General features: G+C 40.0%; 1 protein-coding gene across 6 annotated transcripts in view; it reads right to left on the bottom strand.

Moving 5' to 3' along the window:
* Positions 1-23,565, bottom strand: part of LOC136846761 (multiple epidermal growth factor-like domains protein 6) — a 50,659-nt gene that overhangs the window by 13,802 nt on the left and 13,292 nt on the right. For all 6 annotated transcript variants that reach the window (XM_067117969.1, XM_067117972.1, XM_067117973.1 and 3 more), the window contains exons 2-14: positions 12,132-12,756; positions 10,242-10,364; positions 9,346-9,468; positions 8,701-8,803; positions 8,021-8,301; positions 6,458-6,594; positions 5,969-6,092; positions 5,510-5,623; positions 2,938-4,776; positions 2,665-2,822; positions 2,154-2,256; positions 1,834-2,036; positions 688-874 (exon numbers count right to left, since the gene is read on the bottom strand). In XM_067117969.1, the coding sequence (XP_066974070.1) occupies positions 688-874; positions 1,834-2,036; positions 2,154-2,256; positions 2,665-2,822; positions 2,938-4,776; positions 5,510-5,623; positions 5,969-6,092; positions 6,458-6,594; positions 8,021-8,301; positions 8,701-8,803; positions 9,346-9,468; positions 10,242-10,364; positions 12,132-12,285 (3,649 nt within the window). In that variant the 5' untranslated portion in view covers positions 12,286-12,756. The remainder of the gene's footprint in view (positions 1-687; positions 875-1,833; positions 2,037-2,153; positions 2,257-2,664; positions 2,823-2,937; positions 4,777-5,509; positions 5,624-5,968; positions 6,093-6,457; positions 6,595-8,020; positions 8,302-8,700; positions 8,804-9,345; positions 9,469-10,241; positions 10,365-12,131; positions 12,757-23,565) is intronic.

The following is a 23,565-nucleotide window of genomic DNA, read 5'->3' as shown; positions in this document are numbered from 1 at the left end:
AGTAAAATTGCCTTCTCACAAACTGTAAAAAGCACAAGTAAAATTGCCTGTCTCACAAACTGTAAAAAGCAAAATTGCCTGTCTCACAAACTGTAAAAAGCACAAGTAAAATTGCCTGTCTCACAAACTGTAAAAAGCAGAATAAAATTGCCTGTCTCACAAACTGTTAAAAGCAAAAGTAAAAATGCTCACATAAAACGTGAAAATGAAGAATGAACTATTACACAGTGTCAGTGATTGATTGTCCAAGGAAAATGTAGATGGAATTAAACAATTGTCTTTGTCTTGAACACTGGGTTCTTGAAGTTTTCGACTTAGGGATAAAGTAAATGTTAAAAGAGAGAGAGAGAGAGAGAGAGAGAGAGAGAGAGAGAGAGAGAGAGAGAGAGAGAGAGAGAGAGAATACAATTATTTGTCTTGGATTTCGAGACAGTACCTAATATGAAAAGTCATACATTAATGGCAATGGAATCTGCTTGTCAAATGTCACATGAAACCAATGGAAAACCAAGATTTTGTCAAAGTTTGAGTCTTCTAGGAACCAAATAACGCTACGATGTTTGGTTTAAAAGATATGGAAGCTTCCTGAAATAAAACGCTATAGCCTATCTACTTTAAACCAAATTTATTCAAAAGACATATGGTTAATTAAAAAAAAAACAAAAGAATGGTTCTGCGCATGCGTACCAGCGCTACAGTCAGGTCCCGTGAAACCCGGAGGGCAGTCGTGCGTGCACGTGCCATTGGTAGAGTGGCACGTCGCTCCTTCCTCGCACTGGCACGTCTCCTTACAGCCGTACCCCCAAGTACCCCTGGGGCATTCCATGGAACAGTCGTCGCCGTGGTATCCGGGAATACAATCACACGTTCCGTTCTGTGGAATACTAAGAGGAATTAATACCTTTCCTCTGTTGACAGAAATTATTATTATTATTATTATTATTATTATTATTATTATTATTATTATTATTATTATTTTGGTGGACGGGAGTGTGAGCGGGAAAGGAATTCATATAATTCAAATATCTTCTTCTTAAACTTAGATAAACTGAGATAAATGGTCATGAATTTAGAAATCTATATAATCTAGATAAATGATAACATAAATTTAGATATCTATATAAATTTAGGTAAATTTAGACCAACGTTAACTTTATAAGTATGAATAAATTTAGGCAAATAACCAAATAAATTTAGATGAATTATGATTATATAGATTTAGATAAATGATTAAATAAATTTAGAAAGTTCTGTAACAAAATTCTCGTGACGAAAAAAAGAGAAGATTTTAACTTTCATTGAGAATCGAATTTATGACCTTCAGAGCCCCTGTATATATATATATATATATATATATATATATATATATATATATATATATATATATATATATATATATATATATATATATATATATATATATATATATATATATATATATTATGATGAAAATAATATCTGTCTGTCTATCTATCTATCTATCTATCTATCTATACTGGGAGGAGAATAATGTGAATTTGCCAAGGTCACCATACCTCAAAAGATACATTACTTAATTACTTGAAGGTTCTTGGCAGCATCCCTTAGGTCCTTAGCTGCAACCCCTTTCATTTCTTTGGCGTACCTCAGTTCATAAGCTCTATCTTCCATCCTGCTTCCCACCCTCTCATAACAACATATAAATATATATTACAACTGCGAGATTTTCCTCCCGTTACATCTTTAAATAAAACATTTTTATTCTCAACTTCCCTCATCAAAGGTCCCAGCGCTCGGCCTTTTGCCTAAATCTTATATACTCCATTCCATTCCAGCACGCCAAGGTCACCGTACCTCAGGGATGCACCGCACTGTCGTTTTCTGCTCGCATTGGCACTGGTGGCGACAGTTCATGCCCCAGGTCATTTCGGGGCATGGCAAGTTGCACAGCTGGCCGTATCGACCGGCGTTGCACTCGCAGAACCCGAAGTGTCTGTTGCAACGCATCGAGGGACACTTGAAGGGACACTTCTTCCGGCAGGTGATGCCGTAAAATCCTGCGGGAGTTGAGAAGGAAGTTACTGTGATTTCAAGTCAGAGTCATGACAAGAAATAAGATTTTTTTCCTCTTTGAATGGCAAGACAATTATTTATTCACATCAATAAAAGCTTACCAGCAGGGCAGCCATTTTCACAGTAAACTCCAGAGACACCTGGCGGACAAGAACAATTCCCCGTGGCTGCGTCACAAGTCCCGCCATTTTCGCATAAGCATATCTGTAAAGTTAACAGGAAAAATATAAACAAGTACATGGCCTATTGTGGAAAACTGGGTCATTTGCATAGGAGGCTGGGAAAGCATTTGGCAGTGATAACAGGGGGAGTGAGGAAACACTTGCAATTCTTTCCTTCCCCTGATCTGGGTCTTGCTTCCTCTTAGATGCATCAAGGCAAGTGAAGCAGAAGATTGGTAACTATCTGAAACATTTCACTAATTCATCACTTCTAATCTTTTGTAAATAATACAAGTTTATGGCCGCTGCTCGTGTCATTAGTATAAGGCCAGAAAGACTGAAACTGGCATAGCTTTGGAATCAGTTAGCAAAAGACTTAATTATATTCCGTTGGTCTTTCTCAATTCCAGAAGCAAGAACTAGAAGTGGCAGTGCTGTGAAAGATTCTCACCTTGTTACAGTTTTCACCGTAGAAACCCGGCGGGCATGTTTCTTGGCAAAACTGGCCCGTCCTTCCTGGTGGGCACACACATCCATCATCACTGCAACTACCAAGACAATCCTCACATCGAATTGTGCAACTTTCTCCAACATATCCATGCGGGCATCCTATGTAGGTATGGTAGAAAGTTATTGTCTTAACATTTACAAAATCCAGATCCAGTTTGTATCAAATGTCAGGTTAAGAAATTCGCACTAGAAGCATGTATCTCATAGTACTTACTGGTATGCCCTGTACTGACATTAGAGTGCTCTGGGGTAGTGACCAGATTCTTCTGATCCTCCTCCAGAACTTTGGTAGTCTCTTCTTCGTCCCATCTCCATCGCTTATCCCCTTCTTTTGTCCAGTGTCTGTCTTCCTTGATTCTCCACGTGGTCTCCTCCTCTTTCGTCGTTACTCTATCATCTTCTCTTCCCCCCGGGATTCTAGGTGTCGGGTAAGGAGACCTTCCACGAGTTCCCCACTGGTCATCCTCACCTGCACCTGCGTGAGGTCTGCCAGGCGTCTTTGTTGTACCAACCTTCCTTCCACCTCCTATTTCCCTGCCGGTACCTTCCCTGGATGGTCGTGTGGGTGTTGGGAAATAGACCCCAGTCCCTCTGCCTCCACCAGTGTCCCTGCCACCTTCTCCAGATGGTCGTGCGGGTGTTGGGAAATAGACCCCAGTCCCTCTGCCTCCACCAGTGTCCCTGCCGGTACCTTCTCCAGATGGTCGTGTGGGTGTTGGGAAATAGACCCCTCTGCCCCTACCAGTGTCCCTGCCGGTACCCTCTCCAGATGGTTGTGTGGGTGTTGGGAAATAGACCCCTCTGCCCCTACCAGTGTCCCTGCCGGTACCCTCTCCAGATGGTCGTGTGGGTGATGGGTAAAAGCCCCCAGTCCCGCTGCCTTCCCAACGATTCTCTTCTTCCCAGACAGTTGGCGTGGAGCCAATACCAGGGTAAATCTCCTCTTCTCTGGTTTCCCAAATATTCTCTTCTTGAGAAATCACTGGTCTTTTGTGTCCGCCTCCGGGTGGGATGGTCCTATCACCCGAGCCTGCATCTTCGTCATACCCTCCATACCCAGGGTAAGGGAACCTGTCTTCTCTCTCTTTCCAGAAGGTTTTTTCATCAACTCTCTTAAAGGTGGTGTTGAATCGGTCCGGATACTGAATGTCGTTTTCATTCACTTCAGTGTAGATTTCATCAACTGTTTCACCATAGGTGCCTGGTCTCTCCCTCTCTCTTCCTCTCTCTCTGTCTCTTTCTCGTTCTCTCTCTTCTCCACCACCAAATACCCTCCTGTCATCTCCTCTGCCTTTTCCTGTGCCTTTTCTGTCATGTTTTCCACCCCAGTCTCTCCCTCTGTCTTCTCCTGCACCTCTAATTCGGTCTTCATCTGTTCTTCCTCCTCCTCTTCCGCCTTCTCCTCCTCCTCTTCCTCCTTCTCCTTCTCCTCTTCCTCCTTCTCCCCCTCCTCTTCCTCGCCCTTCTACTCTATCCTCTCCCTGTTTTCTTCCTCTCCCCCCTCCTCCCCAATATTCATTCTCCTCTACTACCTGGTGTCTGTTTTCCTCAACCGTCCAGTGTTCATCTGTACCTCCACTTTCTCCCCTTCCTCCTCCTCCTCCTCCTCCTCTTCCTCTTCCTCCCTCTCCTGCTCCTCCTCCTCTTCCTCTTCCTCCCTCTCCTGCTCCTCCTCCTCTTCCTGGCCAGGAACGGCCTCTTCCTTCGGCTTCTCTGTCACTGTCTGTCCTTCCTCCCCCACCATAAGTATTCTCCCATCTTCTTCTTTCGTCAATCTGGAGATTCCTGTCCACATCATACCTTGTACCTACTTTAGGCCCTGTGTGACTGTCCTCACCCCAGTATCTCCTCTGTTCTTCTTCTTCTTCCTCCCATTTCTTCCCTTTATCTGTCCTCCATCCAGGTCCAATTCGGCCTAAGTCATTTTCCAAGACGGACAGGTCGTTCTCAATGACCATGAGGTCGTCTTCCACTCGACTGATGGTAGGCCTAGGAGTCGATGGTCGAAATCCACCCGGGATGCGTCCTGGGACGAAGTAGTCAGTGCTGACAGCTGTGGGTGGTCGAGGAGTTCTTTATTATTACAAATAAATACTAATAAAATTCAAAAGACATTTATAGATTCACATGAATAATAGCTTTTGTGAACATAGTTAACTATTTTGAAATGGATGGTCTGGAAAAGGGTTGGCTGGAAATTGATTAGCAGTTTTCCTTTGTCTTGCCAGAATATATGTGCAATGTTATTTTTCCCTCTTGGAATATATTATAAGCAGTTTTTATGTTTTATTCTAAACCAAAAATTGCAATTTGTAAGGTAAAATGAGTAGTCTGCCATCACTATGAGAGCCTCTGGTAGTTCTTCTAATTATTCAGGGTCCTGCTGACAGGGACTTAGTATGTTCTTCAGGAACCTACTGAAAGGGACCACAGTATGCACTTCAGGAACCTACTGAGAGGGACCACAATATGCTCTTCAGGAACCTACTGAAAGGGACCACAGTGTGCACTTCAGGAACCTACTGAGAGGGACCACAATATGCTCTTCAGGAACCTACTGAAAGGGACCACAGTATGCTCTTCAGGAACCTACTGAAGGGGACCACAGTATACTCTTCAGAAACCTACTGAAAGGGACCACAGTATGCTCTTCAGGAACCTACTGACAGGGACTAAGTATGCTCTTCTGGAACCTGATGACAGGGGCTAAGTATGCTCTTCAGGAACCTACAAAAAGGGACTAAAAGTCAGCAGTGCATTATAGAGCTCTCCTAAAGAATCCTTACCACGGCATCGCGTATTATCCTCGAGAACGTATCCCCGTCGACAGGAGCAGATATACGACCCCTGCACGTTCTGGCAGAAGTGTTCACAGATCCCAGTGCGACACTCGTCGATGTCTGAGGAGGGACAGAGATTCTTTTGTTACTGAATCATTGCCATGAAAGATCATTACTGAAAACGAAAGCAGTTTAAAATCTGAAAATGAGAAGAAGAGATGAATCTATGTGGAAATGACGCTGAGCCGTTAACTGTCAAGATTTTGTACCATATTACAGTGTGATGACTTTTATCATCTGTGGGGCATCCATTAATTCAGCTTTGGAAAGTGCCAGTTAGCTGAATTCTGCCTTCCAGTCAATTGCAACTGAACAGACGACATCCACATAATGGAAAGAACTAAAAGAAATCTAATCAAGTGGATTAGCTGAACTGGAAAAGAGGGAGACACAGAAATTTCTTACCTGAGCAAGAGAATCCGTCTGAACTGAGAGTAAACCCAGGGTTACAAGCGCACGCGTAGCCTGAATCAGTGTTGACACAGTCTTGTTGGCACCTGTGAGTTCTTTCCTGGCACTCGTTTGTGTCCTGAAGTAAATCGGATTCACTTTTTTTACTTTTTCTTCTTTAATTCTATGCTGTCAAACTATCACATGATGAATAATTAAGGTTAGAAAGCTACAAATAAGGTAATGCAGTGGTTTCCAGGGAAAACATTTCTGTAGCAATCTGATGAGGTTTTAAATCTAAAAGGAGATAGATGAGTCCTACTGTACAACTTCTAAATTACCTGGGTCACCATGATTATTTGTGTTTAACTAACAGGAAAAGATGGTAACATTCTTAATCTTACAAATCTAAAGGGGGTAAGGCCTACTGTGCAATGGCTCAGTGTCCTGAGGTCATCGTGGGTATCTGTTGTGACCTGACAGAAGATTACTTTCTGGCCTTACCTCACATGACCTGCCATCTTCCCTGAGGCGATAACCGACATGGCAGCTGCAAATGGGACCCGTAGGACCGTGGTTGCAAATGTGCTGGCACCCTCCATTGTTGACTGAGCAAGAGTCGGGGGTGTTCACTTCTATGGCTGTAGTCAGAAAGAAAAAGTCTGTTAGACTCAGGTCGTCCTTGACAACACTTTGGGGGTCATTCCTAAAGGTTTTGAAATGCCTCGGTGCACCTCACTGTATAGGCATGGCTAAGTAAGGTTCTTTGCGGCGTCCCTTCGGCCCCTAGCTGCAGCCCCTTTCATTCTTTTTACTGTACTTTCGTTCACATTCTCTTTCTTCCATCTTACTTTACTCAGCTCTCTCTTAACAATGTTTCACAGTGCAACTGCGAGGCTTTCCACCTGTTACACCTGTTAAACCATCTTATTCTCAGTTTCACTTTCAGCGCTGAATGACTTCCTCATAGGCACCAGCGCTTGGTCTTTGGCCTAAATTTTATGTTCCATTCCATTCAGTCCTAAAAAGGCCACCCGTTGACAATCGTGTGATCATGACCAATCAGTTTTTGAGACTTGAATCACTTTTAAAACCTGACCCTTCCCTAAAAACAAATGCTATAGATTTAATGCTTCATTTATTGAGACGTTTATTGAGATGTCTTGACCCTTCCCTGAAAACAAATGCTAAAATTTAAAACAATAATTAATGAGATGTTTATTGAGATGTCTTAATGGCGCCCTCTCGAGATCACCTGAAAACATGGAGACTCCTCGCGCATATTATCAATTGTTTATCAAGCTAAACGAACTGTTTCAAAATAGGCTGTTTATTAATTTCATAAAGTGAAGCTCCTCGAGATGAATCGAAAGTTCAGAACAATGTGCGCTGCCTAGATAGGCCAAATGATGCCTTTGAATGTCATCTTGATATTTTCCTCACCTTTTATGACCTTTTCTGCTGAATGACACTGAAATTAGGTCAGTGGGTATTTTGCAATAGCTGGTTGGGGACTTAATGCGTCATGGATAAATGGAATGGAATAGAATATACAACTTAGGCTGCAGGAAAAGCGCTGGGACCTACGAGGTCATGCAAAGCGGAAAGGAAAATTGAGAGTAAAAGGTTAGTGTAACAGGAGGAAAATCTCGCAGGAGAGGTTTGATAAAAGTAAGATGGAAGAAAGAGAATATGAATGGAGGTATGATAAAAGGAATGGAAGGAGTTGCATCTAGGAGCCTGAGGAAGGCACGCCGCAGAGAACCTCATTAAGTAATGCCTACAGCTCACTACGTCAGGTTCACTGACGGCACTACTCCCCTACGAAGGAGGGACGAACCTTTCTTTGAAAGAACCTCATTAAGTAATGCCTACAGTGCACGGCATGGGGTACACTGAAGACACTACTCCCCTACGGAGAAGGGATGAACCTTTCTTTGAAAGAACCTCATTAAGTAATGCCTACAGTGCACGGCGTGAGGTACACTGAAAACACTACTCCCCTACGGAGGAGGGATGAACCTTTCCCCGAACTGATCTAGGGTCAACAAAATACGAAGCACTTACGAGAACAGGACCTCCCATCGGCTCCGAGGTCGTATCCTGCAGGACACCGGCACTCGTAGGAACCCCAAGTGTTGTGGCACTCTCGAGCGCAGACGTTAGGACTCCGGCACTCGTCGACGTCCTCACAAGTAGACTTATCCTCGGCGAGTGTGTAGCCACTTCTGCAGGAGCACCTGACACGCCCTTCGACGACCTCGCACTTGTCGTGGCATCCACCGTTGTCCACTTCGCAGGGATTCTCCTCGGCGACGCAGCTCTTCTTGTCTGGGGCTAACTGAAAACTGTCAGATCAGAATTGAACAACCTCATGAACGCAAGTGCTGGAGAGAGGTCTTTATTTAACACCTTATGAACGCAAATGCTGGAAAGAGGTCTTTATTCAACACCTTATGAACGCAAATGCAATGCACAGAAGTAGTCTTTTAACATCAAAAATGGCTGAAATGCAACATAGAGGTCTTTTAGATGCAAAAAATGGCAGAAATCTAGCAAAGTTTACTCAGTACGCCACTGCAACCATCTGGCACACGTAGTCATTCGTAATATTCACTGATGAAGGCTATTTTCGATGAATGGTGTCCCCTAAACAAGTTCAGAGGATGGGTTATAATATGTTTTATAACTCCACTGAATCAAAATTAAGAAAACCACAAAAATAAAAGGTCGAAATTATACCATACCCAGGTCTACACGAACACGTGACACGGTGGCCTGACTCGGTGCAGACTTGCTGGCATCCTCCGTTCCTGGTTTGGCATTTTGACCTGGCGTGCGGCACTCGACCTGAAACCTGAGGTAATTACTACAAGGAAAGGAGTCGAATAGTAGGATTATTATCACTACTACTACTACTACTACTACTACTACTACTACTATTATTATTATTATTATTATTATTATTATTATTATTATTATTATTATTATTATTATTATTTAGAAAGTGAAGAGCCCCATTCCTATGTAACAAGCCTACCACAGGGACCACTGACTTGAAATTCAAGCTTTTATTATTATTATTATTATTATTATTATTATTATTATTATTATTATTATTATTATTATTATTATTATTATTATTATTCAGAAGATGAAGAACCCTTTTCATACAGAACAAGCCCACCACAGGGACTACTGACTTGAAATTCAAGCTTCCAAAGAATGTTATGGTGTTCATTCGAAAGAAGTAACAGAAGGTGATGGGAAATACAGAGAGAGAGAGAGAGAGAGAGAGAGAGAGAGAGAGAGAGAGAGAGAGAGAGAGAGAGAGAGAGAGAGAGAGAGAGAGATCACAGAAAGTACAGCAAAAATCTCGAGGCTAAACTAACCTATGCACGTCCTATTATCGGGCAGAAGGCGCTGCTCTGTGTCACATCTGCACTCGTAGGAACCTTCTGTGTTGATGCAGTGATGCGAACAGCCACCGTTGTGATTCTCGCATTCGTCCACGTCTGATGGAAAAATAGATATAATATACAGTATATGTAGATTCTTCAGCATTCCATTATCAGGTCGAGTTGTTTCATTGTTGTTCATCTTTTATGAAGTATATTTTGCTATTGATGTGTTCTGATTTTCAGTTACAGAGCAGGTCCTGTAGTATACTCTGCTAGGGTGCTTTTGATATGTCATGTTCTTCAATTACAGAGCAGGTCCTGTAATCTTCTTTGTTAAGGTGGTATTGATTTATCATGTTTTTCAGTTACAGAATAGGTCCTGTAGTCTTCCCTGCAAAGGTGGTATTTGTTTGTTATGTTCTATCAGTTTCAGAACAGGTCCTGTAGTATACTCTGCTCAGGTGCTATTGATTTATCATGTTTTTCAATTACAGAACAGGTCCAGTACTTTTCTCTGCTGGGGTGCTATTGATTTATCATGTTTTTCAGTTACAGAACAGGTCCTGTACTTTTCTCTGCTGAGGTTTTGATAGTCACCAAAGAAACAATGAATTTAATTTTGCCTTTTCACCTAAAATATCTATAAACAACTTTCTGATAGCCATATTCACAAGAGAAACCTGTCTGAGACCCAGAGCTTGAATGAAGCATTTTGCATTTATATCAAGGTCACTTGCAAGGCCAAAGGACATAAGAAGCATTTGTGATATGATATGAAACTATTCAAAGATGAAGTCAACGATTAAAGCTAGATCACATAATTAGGATAAAATAGGGAAAGGTGAAGTAGATTATGAATGAAATAACTAAATTATGAAGTGACTGACCTTTGCAAGTGAGTTTGTCGGGCATCAACTTGTACCCAGGTGGGCAGCAACAAATGAAAGATCCGAAGGTGTTCCTACATTCGTGGCTGCATCCCCCGTTGTTCACTGAGCACTCATTCTGATCTGCAATGGAAACGTAATTTATACAATGCTGACCTAGGCCTAATGCTATATTAGTTAGGAGAGGGTCGGGGAAAGTCAGATGGGCGAAAGAGAATATGAACGGAGGTGCAAGGAAAGGAATGCAAGGGGTTGCAGCTGGGGGCCGAAGGGACGCTGCAAGGAACATCAAGTAATGCTTACAATGCAGGGCGTGAGGTACACTGATGGCACCCAACCCCCAACGGGATAGGTCTAGGCCTTTAAGAATCTCCTTCTTTCTGTCTTCTGTTTCAAGCGCGCAGCTGGCTAAATAATCCCGAATTAATAGATTTCAAAGAAAAACCAATAATAAACAAAGAGCTTTGGATAATAAACAAGAAAACCAACCCCTGGTCTTATGAATTTGAAGTGAAGACTCTATCGCCAATTCTTTGAAAGAGATTTTATAAAACAATTCCTTTACTTCTGAAATGACTAACGCGCAAAATACCAACGAAATATTATGAAATATTAGAATCAGATCGAAGATAACGCGCAGATGAGACAGGCGCGTAATTAGAAATGCATTAATGAAGGGTTATAACGACAACATGAACCGTTATACAGATTGCTGCGCGTGCGTAGTGCACAATCCATAGTCCTACAACCTAGACGTAGGTGGACAATCTATCTTTTTCTTTAGTTCCATTATGTAGATGACAATGACAACATCAATTTAGTACTGAATTCCTTATTCAATAATTAATGGGGCACAACACCTTCCTACTTTGTGACCTGTGGGCTACAATGACCAAAATAAGCCGAGTCAGTGTCTTTCTAGACTTTAGGCGGACAGTCCCATTTCTCTTTTCTCCTACCATTATCTAGGTGACAATGACAACTTGAATTCAGTGCTAGATTGCTTTACTTGATAACTAGACCTAAGTAGATGACCAAAACATGCCAAGCCAGTCTCCCTCTAAAGCCAAAACGTAAATACATGCATTGTGCATTTACGTTCGGCCTAGTGTCACATATCCCCGTGACGGCAGCAGTTAAGCCGGTGTTTGGTGTCAGCCAGCCAGTTTGTGCTTTTTCTTTCAGTAATCTTTCAGTCCACGTGTTCCCGTTTTGTACAAACATTGTCTATGCTTTTCCGTGAAGCTTTCTCTCGTAAACCCAAGTCCCTGGGTCCTCTAATAAGAGGGGTACGGTATACCCTCCTAAAAATTTGGGATTTGCTCTTTTAACGAATGCCAGACTCGCTCGGAAAATGTCAAGTTGCGCCGGAAACCTGCGCTCTACTTTTTCCCGACACAAGACACACAAACCGTTTAAGCTGCTTATTTTTGAGGTACAACCTCAACTCCTATCTCCATGCCCTTCTCTTGTCTTCCTTGTATTTGTTTTTATCGTGAAGAAGAAGAATTTCAGTGTAAAATCAAGCCGAAGGATTGCTAGCAGGAAAGACAGAAGACAGTCGAATCGAAGTATAACTTTTACAAGTCTGGTTACCTCAGTGATACGACTAGACGTAAAATGGTTAATATAAGATCAGTCAACAACAAAATCTTCTTTTACTATAAACGACAATAAAAGTAGCTATTTTAATTCTAAGAGGAAGTAAAGAATTAGAATTTCAAGGTAATAAATACTTGCATACTGTCAGCAATTTGAATAAAATCAGTCTTTGGAGGAAATCAATAACTGATTTTCCTCTAGAGAAGAGATACAAAGATTCAGACATTTGATTTACTTAAAAAAAATCAGGAAAATAAGTAAAGGATACATTTTTAGCAAGTTACTCACCATACTGACACTGTACACCGTAAAATCCACCCGTACAGATGCACAAGTTGTAGATACAGTGTCCTCCGTTATAACAGATGATTCTCCCGCCAACGGCACTCAGGAGGCTGACGGCCAAAGCCCCCCGGAGCACCGTGCCTCTTGAAATTCCCATGTTGGAATCCTACTTCAGGAATTCAGTATCCTAGCAGTATCCTAGTGGCTGTTTATGACTCATAGTTATTAGCCTGTATTGTCTGTGTATAAGCTTTCATTCGGTTTCATAGTTATTCCTATAAAAAGATCTGTTAAGTCTAGTTCGGTTTCTGTAATCGCTAAATCTCTAGACTCACTTTCACGTTCTGTTGAGAATCATTTTGCGTTTCAGTGTCTTAAACCTTCTTCTCTTTTCACTTTCATGGCCTTTCCTCTTCTTCCTTGAGTCTGTTATAGGATTTTGTAGGTTAGCACAAAACCAGAACTAATTTGTTTCACTTGTAAACGAGAATTGTCGCGTCCACGGAACTCTGCACACACACGTGTATATCATCCGAGTCACGTGACCTTCCAGTTGCTGGCACAAGTGTGGGTCTTGTAGAGATAAAACTTAGCTTTTCAAAATTACAGTAAACACTCAGTGGTAATTCTGGAATTAAAGAAAGAGTAATGATTTGCAAAAATGTAATAACATTCACATAAATAGAATTCCGCAGTAATTACCTTGCAATGTATATTTAGAATCTACTTGTGTATATGTATATATTTAGAATCTGCTGATTACTTTTTACCAGTTACTTATGTCAGGCACATTGAATGATTAGGTATATGAGAGAGAGAGAGAGAGAGAGAGAGAGAGAGAGAGAGAGAGAGAGAGAGAGAGAGAGAGAGATTCTCACTAGACCTAAGACACTCACCATGCCCTGTAAGCAATTACATAGTCTTCCGAGAGAGAGAGAGAGAGAGAGAGAGAGAGAGAGAGCGAGATTCTCACTAGACCTAAGATACTCACCGTACCCTGTAAGCAATTACATAGTCTTGAGAGAGAGAGAGAGAGAGAGAGAGAGAGAGAGAGAGAGAGAGAGAGAGAGAGAGAGAGAGAGAGAGAGAGGGGGGATACTCATCATACCCTATAAACAATTACATAGTCCTCCCAGAGAGAGAGAGAGAGAGAGAGAGAGAGAGAGAGAGAGAGAGAGAAAGAGAGGATCCCGTTTCCTAATTAGACTTTGCAAAAATGTAATAACATTCACATAAATAGAATTCCGCAGTAATTACCTTGCAATGTATATTTAGAATCTACTTGTGTATATGTATATATTTAGAATCTGCTGATTACTTTTTACCAGTTACTTATGTCAGGCACATTGAATGATTAGGTATATGAGAGAAAGAGAGAGAGAGAGAGAGAGAGAGATTCTCACTAGACCTAAGACACTCACCATGCCCTGTAAGCAATTACATAGTCTTCCGAGAGAGAGAGAGAGAGAGAGAGAGAGAGAGAGAGAGAGAGAGAGAGAGAGATTCTCACTAGACCTAAGATACTCACCGTACCCTGTAAGCAATTACATAGTCTTGAGAGAGAGAGAGAGAAAGAGAGAGAGAGAGAGAGAGAGAGAGAGAGAGAGAGAGAGAGAAGATACTCATCATACCCTATAAACAATTACATAGTCCTCCCAGAGAGAGAGAGAGAGAGAGAGAAAGAGAGGATCCCGTTTCCTAATTAGACTTCGCACCCGAGATGGGCAACGATGCCCAGTGAGTATGGAGTGTGAAGAGTCCTCGGAGGAGCCGAAGGTTATACCCAGGCGGGGGTATAAACAATATGAAGGGCCACAGAGTGTTTATGAACTAAGGAAGGCAGAAGCGTGAGGGATAATATTAGCTGGCGATGACGTACCTCGCAGTCAGGGAGAGAGAGAGAGAGAGAGAGAGAGAGAGAGAGAGAGAGAGAGAGAGAGAGAGAGAGAGAGGGAGAGGGAGTAGATAGATAGATAGATAGCTAGGTCAAAAGAGAGAGAGAGGTCGAGGGGGAGAGAGAGAGAGAGTGGATAGATAGATAGCTAGGTCAAAAGAGAGAGAGAGAGAGAGAGAGAGAGAGAGAGTTTATATAGATAGATAGGTAGGTAGGTCGAGAGAGAGAGAGAGAGGGGGAGAGAGAGAGAGAGAGAGAGATAGCTAGGTCGAGAGAGAGAGAGAGAGAGAGAGAGAGAGAGAGAGAGAGAGAGAGAGAGAGAGAGAGAGACAACAGTTATATAGATATATAGGTAGGTAGGTCGGGGGAGAGAGAAAGAGAGAGATAGCTAGGTCGAGAGAGAGAGAGAGAGAGAGACAGTAGATAGATAAACAGATAGATATATAGCTAGGTCAAAAGACAGAGAGAGAGAGAGAGAGAGAGAGAGAGAGAGAGAGAGAGAGAGAGAGAGTCAGAGAGAGAGAGAAAGAACTTCATTGCAAGAGAGCGCCTTTTTGATAACGGCCGATAGCAATGATAACAATAAAAACGACTCTCAAGTAGGACTCTTGTAGGACTCTTTACAATGGTATGCGGATTGTAGATAATTGTGTGCTATGAATGACTCGCACTGCTGGTTTATCCTATAAGGATCCAGTACTTCTACGTGTGGTTTTTTGGTGGTTCCTGAAAGGCACGCTTAGTATTTTGAGTCTAGTGCATACTGTAGGCCTACCATCTAACTATTCTGCTAACAGAATTCTATTTCATTCTGACAAGGAAAAATAGCTTTAATGTTTAGTTACAGAAGACACAGTTATGAATTTTAAAGCATCTATAAAAGATAGTTTGATATGAATGGATCTATATATTCCTTATGAGAACTCGAGAAATCACCCAAACTTGTAAAAAAAAAATAAATAAATAAAGTATATGTGAGGAAAACTTAAAAAGGCCTGTGAAAAAAATAATCACCAAAAATAATAAGTAAAAAGATGGCCACTGGACAAATTTATTATCATTTCCAAAGTCATTTTTTTTTATTCAGAACACAAATAATTTAGCTAACGGTTGAAACTGGCTTTAGATAATAACTTTTAAAATAACGCCTGCATATTTCTACGCATTTTTCTCAGTTACGACTATAAACAAGAACGTAGTACAGGATTTATATGTTTTTACATTACGGACAACAGACTTTGTAAGAAATTACAATTCTCAGATTTGTTTCCATATCAAAAAGCATAGATTGTTAAGTATTAATTGCCTATTTTGTCAAGGTAATTTTCTAATCTTGGAGTTCAGTGTGAATCTGTCTTATATTATATAAAAAATCTGGCTAAGATAGGCAAGATATATAAGGTCTTTATCAGTGATCTCATGTTCAGTGTTAACCTTTTCTGACATAATTTCCATTAGTGTATATCATTCAACTAACAAAATTCAAAATGGCAGCGACTTAGGTGGCGTTTGGCTTTCTATAACCACAAAAATCTATAGGTCACTTTTGCTAACCTGGTGGTGTCTAACTCAGAAGGGACATCTAGATGAAAAAGCTCTCTCTCTCTCTCTCTCTCTCTCTCTCTCTCTCTCTCTCTCTCTCACGCAGACAAAAAACTCAGACTAATAATAGTTCCTGCCTCGTAAACGCAGACATACAACAAATTACGAACGAGTTTCAATTGCTGTCAAATCCATTAACTTGCTTCCCCAATCCTGTTAAACGTTAAGTCACCTCCTTGTGGGAAACGATGACGTCACTCGGAAAGGTTCTCTGACAGTTGGTGCATTCACAGGCGCAGAGAATAATCATCACCTCATGTTCGTGCTTTATCTACGCATGTGCAGACGTGGAAGCGATAATTAGGATGGATGAGGAAGTTAAGAGTTCTAAGTTAAAGGAGGGTAAATGGGACAAAGTTTGATGCGGTTATTGTTATGGTAGATCGTGCGAATAGGCCTAAGCTGTAATGTAGGCTAACTTCTGCATTCGTTACATCTTCGTGAATACTGACAGATTCTAGAATAAAAAACTAAAAGTTTTTTGATCCATTTTCACACTTTTGATGGCCTATGTCACCGTAATAATGAAAAGGAGAGAGAACTGTCTTCTCTCTCTCTCTCTCTCTCTCTCTCTCTCTCTCTCTCTCTCTCTCTCTCTCTCTCTCTCCGTTTCACATCCGCCCTGTTTCTCCTTAGCATGAGAGCCTAAAATGGTCCCAGCTGGTTGGCTGTCTGTTTCTTTCAGGAGACTCATTCATCCTCTGAGAATTTTATGCATTCTCTCGTCCCAGGATAGAATCATGACGCCTAGTGTATTTGTTTTTGTTTTTCTCTTTTCGTTTTTAGGCCTACTGTAGGTCATCGGCTAGTTTTTTTGACATTTCAGCATTTGTCATGTAAAACTGTATGAAAATATGAAATAACATGACAGAATTTATTAAAAATATAGGCTGATATAACAGAATTTATGAAGATATCGTGACGCTTAGTGTATTTTATTTCTGCTTCGCTTTTTGCTAGACCTATGTAGGTTTCTTGCCAGTTTATCAACATTTCAGCGTTTGTCGTGTCAGAATTTATGAAAATATAAAACGATATGACAGAATTTATGAGAATATAAAATGACATAACAGAATTTGTAAAAATTATAAGCTGAAGTAACAGAATTTGTAAAAATATAAAACATGGATGGGCGCGAAAGTTCATACGAGGTGCAGATAGCTGGCTCCCCCAAGAAGCAGCCGAACTTGCATACAACAAACAGAGAATAAAACACAACGCTTTTTCTTCTGGTGTTAACCCGAGGCGAATTGGGGAAACAAAGGCTTCGTTGTTGACACAAACACACACACACACATACACACACGCACAACACACATACACACACTCGCACGCGTATCTGAGGGGAGGGCGCATGTGAAAGCGCGCATGACTTTCTTTCGTTTTCTTACATATTCCTTGTGCTTCTGTTACATGTTGTCAACTGCCATATCATTCCTGCTTTCGTGTGAAACAGCATCGTGAGAGAGAGAGAGAGAGAGAGAGAGAGAGAGAGAGAGAGAGAGAGAGAGAGAGAGAGAGTAAGCAGACATACAGGAAGTCTTTGTAACATTCAGAAAAGAGTGTATGTTGTATAACCTTTAAAAAAGATATGCAAGTTGTGCAGTCTGAACATAAGATAATATGACACATACTTTAAAGAGTATATTTCCTTGCTTCCCAAGGTTTTATATTCTCACGAGGCTTCATATTATCAATTTTATAGACTTACAAAACATAATAAACATGTCATAATGAGATACGTCTCTGTTCTGCAGGTGCCAAGTTACATAAAACTATGAACACTCCAGAGCACTTCCGCTGGTGCTACTGTAACAGTCAACCAGTCAGCTTCGACGCCATGTTTACTTTTATCTCCAAACTCCCATTATGCACATAGGCTCAATGATTTCCTTTGGACAGAAAAAATGACAATTACATGAATAAAAGTCAGTCTAGTATTCTTATGAAACTAAAATTTACATTTACAGTAGATCAAACATAACTATGATCAGAGCCCAGATATACAATAGGCCTAGCTTAAAAAGAGGTGATAAAGACTTTACTTAGAAATAGGCCGTAGATTTTGCATAAACAAACTTCTGAAACTGAAAAAAACGACACGTATGTAGGTATTTTATTTTAAATTAAGGCAATGTAGCCATTATCAAAGATTTCACCGAGCTTTCACCTAAAAAACATCAAAAGAAAGGAAAACTTTCTTAGAAGAGAATCATCTCCTTCCACTTTTCAAAATCCTACAAGAACCTGTCGTACCTGATTAACGAGCTGTTGACCACAGCGGATGAAAGCAGGCTAAAGAGAGCGCATCTCTATAACGACTTGAAGGCCATCAAGTCGTCCACTTGTCTTCTTATATTGGCAATAAGAGTCAAGTGTACGTCACATTATGAATGAGCCAGCGCTTATCTTACAAAACTCCCATTGGTGAATATTACGATATCGTGTTCAGCTGAACTGTTTATAAACATGTATTCGTTGCTAAGTGGGTAATCTAGAGTGTAATAAAGATCTCAGCAAGTACATCGCGAAATATAATGAACAGAGAGATATATAGACCTATAGGCCTATTGCAGCTAGCTAGAGTATCGACGCTTTAATGTGAATCTTTAGGTATTATAAGTATCATAAGTGTCAGGAATAGTTCATTTTAATGTGAAACAGGTGATGACAATTCTGTTCAGTCAGTGTGAACATCTAACTATTCAAAACATTAAATATAAACAAGAACATTTACAAAAATTGACTTTCAAGCGTGACTTCTTCATTGCTCTGTAAGTGGAAAAAATGACTAAACTAAATGACATGAAAAAAGAGGGCAGAAATTAATATATTCTTTTTCGTGGTGTTATGATTTTTTGACAGGCTCACTCTAAACGTGTGTAGGTTCGAATCCCATGTGGAATGGTCAGGGGTTTCTCATTTTTCAATTTCGGATTCGGTGCTCACAGGAATGAAGAAATAGAGAAGTTAATGGGTCTATGTTTTGGTGACACTTAGTGGGGTAGATAGACAACTCCAGATCATGTTTGATGTTTAATAAACGGCCAGAATTACTCATTGAAGCTCTATATTAAGGCTTGCCATTAGGGGGCGATGATACTACTCATTACAGCACCGTAAAAATAGAATTATCTACGCATCAGGAGACTTATACGCAACGTCTCTGACGCCATGATGGCATGTACAGATATCTTTCCTTGCTGTTATTGGCAGGTGGTGCTTAAAATATCGAGGCCCACTCTGAATGTAGGCCGATCATTCGCTCTAAAACAAGAAGGTAATCTTAACTTATCGGCTGCGTTTAAATAGAAAAAAATAGAAGTGGTTTTAAAATTCCTCCCCCAGAGTTTCAAGATGTCAAACTACCTTAACGGCTACGCCATCACAGGTAAAGATGGAGGGAGCTTGCGTTCAAGTTAGACCTATATATATATATATATCACTAAGGTGCATGAATGATGAAATGATCAGCTGGCTTATAAGAATGAACAACAGACCCTCCGAATCATATCTATGCACAGTTTTACAAATCAACAAGAACTATGTCAGTTTCCCGTAATCATTTAAAAGTCATCGGCCATTCTCCTCTTCACAGGCCAAGGGAGCTCTTTCGCGCTCTTTTTACGTGTCCCCAAACACTCGGTTTAATGGTTATTTAAATCTCTATTTAAACAGAACAAAAAATGATTCCTACATTTACAAAATAGCATATAATGATTTTTTTTATATTTATGTAGGGGGAAGACTGGCAGATCCGTTTCACAGATAATAGTCAAGCATAAACGGTCAGCAAGACGAGAAGCATTGGTCTAATAACGAGCACTGGATTTGATTAGGCTTATGATTTTGAATTTAACGCTGATGTTTCCTTGTAAAAGGAGGAATTGGATGGGAGAATATACAAGAATACAGGTTAAATTTAGCTATTATTAATATTCAGCATTGAAATTGATAGATATTATAAACAAAGACAGAATAGGATGGAAAGAGAGGAAAAAAAAAAGCAAAAAGATCCGGGTCTTTCACTCTCGATGTACCGCCATCATTTGAGCTGGTTTTGGAAGCAAACACGATTCAGTATCGAGTTAAAACGATCGAATGAAATCAGATGAACAAAAATAAATATATACAAATCAACAACCAATAAAAAAAAAACATATATATAACGAAGTAAGTAAAGAAATTAACATGAAGGTAACTTGAGAACCTCCTTGAGCGAGAAATGACGATTCTGAGACTACTACTTTCAAGGCCAAGCTTCTTCTCAGCTTGAGAACATCAGTGACGTACCCACGGCCCAGGGGGCTGGTGGGGGCGACTGATTTTGGCACCTGGGAGATTTCTGCAGCCGTGACTACTGGGCACAGATGCCCTAATCAAAGCAACAAACTATGGCGGGGAACTTAGGATGGCGAAAGGCCCCCAAATACGCTATCCCACTATCTACGATTTTAGCTCACGTTACAGAAAGTTGTCTCTGTAATATCTCTTTTATGGGTGTATATTTGTACATTTGCAGCCTGTGCGTTTGAAGTATATATAAATGAACTTTTAAAGTGTAACATCAAAGCTAATAAAAGCCCCAGGAATGCACCGTAACGCGATACAGAGGAAAGGTTCTAACCATTCCTTAAATGGAAGAGACGCCATTGGCTGAAGATTTCACTTCACGCGCGGAGAGGGGATTAACTTAAGCGATATTTACGGGCTCAAACGTATCTGTTTTTGACTCTTATTGGCCCAAGTATCCGCTAAAGATGTGCATTAACTTTCTAGCGAAGGTTATTTATAACTGATGAAATATCAGTGGGCGCATAGGCCTACGGTTTATCAGTGAGTCTAGCGACATCAAGAAAGTATATAGTGTTTTCAAATATACGACATTTCAATCAACATTAAATGAATTTGGTCATTCAGTAAAATTCACTATGGAAATGGAGAATATATATATATATATATATATATATATATATATATATATATATATATATATATATATATATATATATATATATATATATATATATATATATATATATATATACATATACATATACACACACATACATACATACACTTATATTATATAAACTTGAACTATCCCCAGTGAATTACATGACAAAAATATGATAATAAAGTAAAATAAAAGTGCATTTCTTTCACTGATATGTTTCTGATAAGGTCCAAAAGCGAGAATGAATATGAATTTTACCTAATAATCAGATTGAATTTATCAGGGGCTCATTCTAGATCAAAACTGACGGGGCAGAAGGTCTTTCTAGGAAAAGCAGAGTCTAAAACCATATGAATAAATGAATGAATGAGTAAATAAATAAATAAAATACATAAATAAACAGATAAATGAATAAAAAATATATACATAAATAGATACATCATACAAGAAGCTCGTCACAATAAGCCTTTGAGCACTTCTCACGATTAATGGCTACAAGAGAGAGAGAGAGAGAGAGAGAGAGAGAGAGAGAGAGAGAGAGAGAGAGAGAGAGAGAGAGGGTGTGTGTATTCCTTTTATGTCCACTTTTCTGATAGCACGACGACTTGAAATTCGTCCTGGTGTCGTCGAACGTTCCCTACATTAAGTCGCCCGGCTTTTGCTGCTGTTGCTCTGAAACCGTCTCACTACCCCGTGACGTCACGGCTCACACCTAGGCATTCACTACGACCCATCTTGTTTGCTGGCGTCATTAACTGAATTGGCCAATAGTATTTTTACATCATTCATAAATATGAAACTTTTTTTGCGGTTGATATGAACGAATGGGCAGAAAATTGTGTAAAATATTCTGGAAATAACTTACGACTTTCCCAGTGACTAGAAAAAAAAATGTCTAATTACTGCTTTGGTTGTTATGAAGTTTTCACATTAAATATACGTTGCCGATTTATATTATGAAATTATACCTATAATTTGGATATGCACAATTAAGTATAAGCTGTTATTCAGAATAGAGCCTCACTCTTGATTTATATCATAAAATCAAATCATACTTATACTGTAGAGATGCAGAATTATGTATATGCTTTAAACCAATGTACAACATTCAAATTAAGTATGAAACATCGATTTGCTAGCATTAAAGGCTAGGCACTGATGTTGCTTGTCGGTAAAAGGAAGTTGAATGTTTGTGTAACATCTAGCATAGTGCAACAACACTATGCGGATATGATGCAGTATGGTGAATATGGCAATGTAAAAATATAGGTATGAATAATGAAGTTTTGTCTCATAATGAACAAAGGACTGGGTGTAAAACTTCAATTAGAATCTCTGAGGTGCCTTCAGACACACAATTTCGCTAGCAACAACGGGACATAGACGAGAAATTGCAGAAACTCACCTTTCTGGCAATAATGGCTGAAAGAGAGAAAGAGAGAGAGAGAGAGAGAGAGAGAGAGAGAGAGAGAGAGAGAGAGAGAGAGAGAGAGAGAGAGAGCACCTCAGTGCCCATTGGGCGTCCAGGAATGCAATGTTAAGGGCAAATACTAAATAACAAGAGGAGGTTGAATAGCTGAGTGCCATCGCTTCTTCAGAGAGGTCTTACACATTTGGGCGATGCCCTTTCCTGGTCAACTTCTTATGCTCGATTATTATCTGTTGTTGGCATCAGCGAGTGTCCCTCTGAGAGAGAGAGAGAGAGAGAGAGAGAGAGAGAGAGAGAGAGAGAGAGAGAGAGAGAGAATTTCGTTTTTCTTTCAAAGTTTGATCCTGAGTTCAATATTTCATCATTGTCCTCCAGTCTAGAATGCAATCGCCTGTCTCTCTCTCTCTCTCTCTCTCTCTCTCTCTCTCTCTCTCTCTCTCTCTCTCTCTCAAATACCCCTATGATGCATAAAACAACAATATCAGCTTTTGATCTTGAAAGCCAGAACTGTCACGTTGAAATTCATGTAGATAATTTCCTGTATCGTATTTTATACAACAATTACCTAAATGTAGAAATATAAATAATGGCTCATTCAGATGCATGGACCCATTTAGCTATAGAGTATGAAGAGTATGTAATATCTTTCAGTAATTGTTAAAATGAAAACTTCTTATCAGAAGTTGTTGCTCCTTAAGCATGGGCCATACCTGTAGATATCTCAAGGGCGTCTCCTTCCTTCTTCGGGAGATCATCACCTTCGGGTACCCCACCCAAGTAAAAAAAAAAACTATCTTAGTCCCAACCCTTCCTTAAAACCAATATATCAAAAGCCCTGACTGAACCTCAAGTGGACAAGAGGTTTTGAGGTTCAAAAGCCTCAGAGCAGGATATAGACGTTTCCTGCATTCGATTTGCAGGTTCAAGTTATTTAATTAGGAGGAAAATGTGTATATGTGTATATATATGGTTTTTTTTCTTGTTTGAATAAGATTTGCATCCTAAAATGAGTTTACACATAACCATTTTTATCCAAGACTGAGTGGCTCCACCCTTACTATACCACAATAATTGTGGTATAGTAAGGGTGGAGCCACTCAGTCTTGGATAAAAATGGTTATGTGTAAACTCATTTTAGGATGCAAATCTTATTCAAACAAGAAAAAAAACCATATATATACACATATACACATTTTCCTCCTAATTAAATAACTTGAATAACTATCACGTCCATTACTGATTATATGAATTATTCATACTTTTAGCTGCTGAATCGTGGTAGATAAAGACTGTTTATAGAAATTTTCCCCAGGATAACCTGCTTAAGACATCTACGAAAATGGCTTAGCAGAAACAACAAAAAGACCTTCTTTTGAACGCATCTGTCTGAAAACTTCCAGGTTTGCTTTTTCTTTTTTTGGACACTACCTCGGTCTAGCAATTTCTTTTTTCAGAGATTCTACCTCTCCATCGGTCTAGCAATTTCCTTTTTTCAGAGACTCGACCTCTCCATCGGTCTAGCAACTTCTTTTATCAGAGACTCTACCTCTCCATC

Source organism: Macrobrachium rosenbergii, chromosome 15 (assembly GCF_040412425.1).
Source record: "Macrobrachium rosenbergii isolate ZJJX-2024 chromosome 15, ASM4041242v1, whole genome shotgun sequence".
Lineage (NCBI taxonomy): Eukaryota > Metazoa > Arthropoda > Malacostraca > Decapoda > Palaemonidae > Macrobrachium > Macrobrachium rosenbergii.
This window is presented reverse-complemented; position numbering and strand designations above follow the sequence as displayed.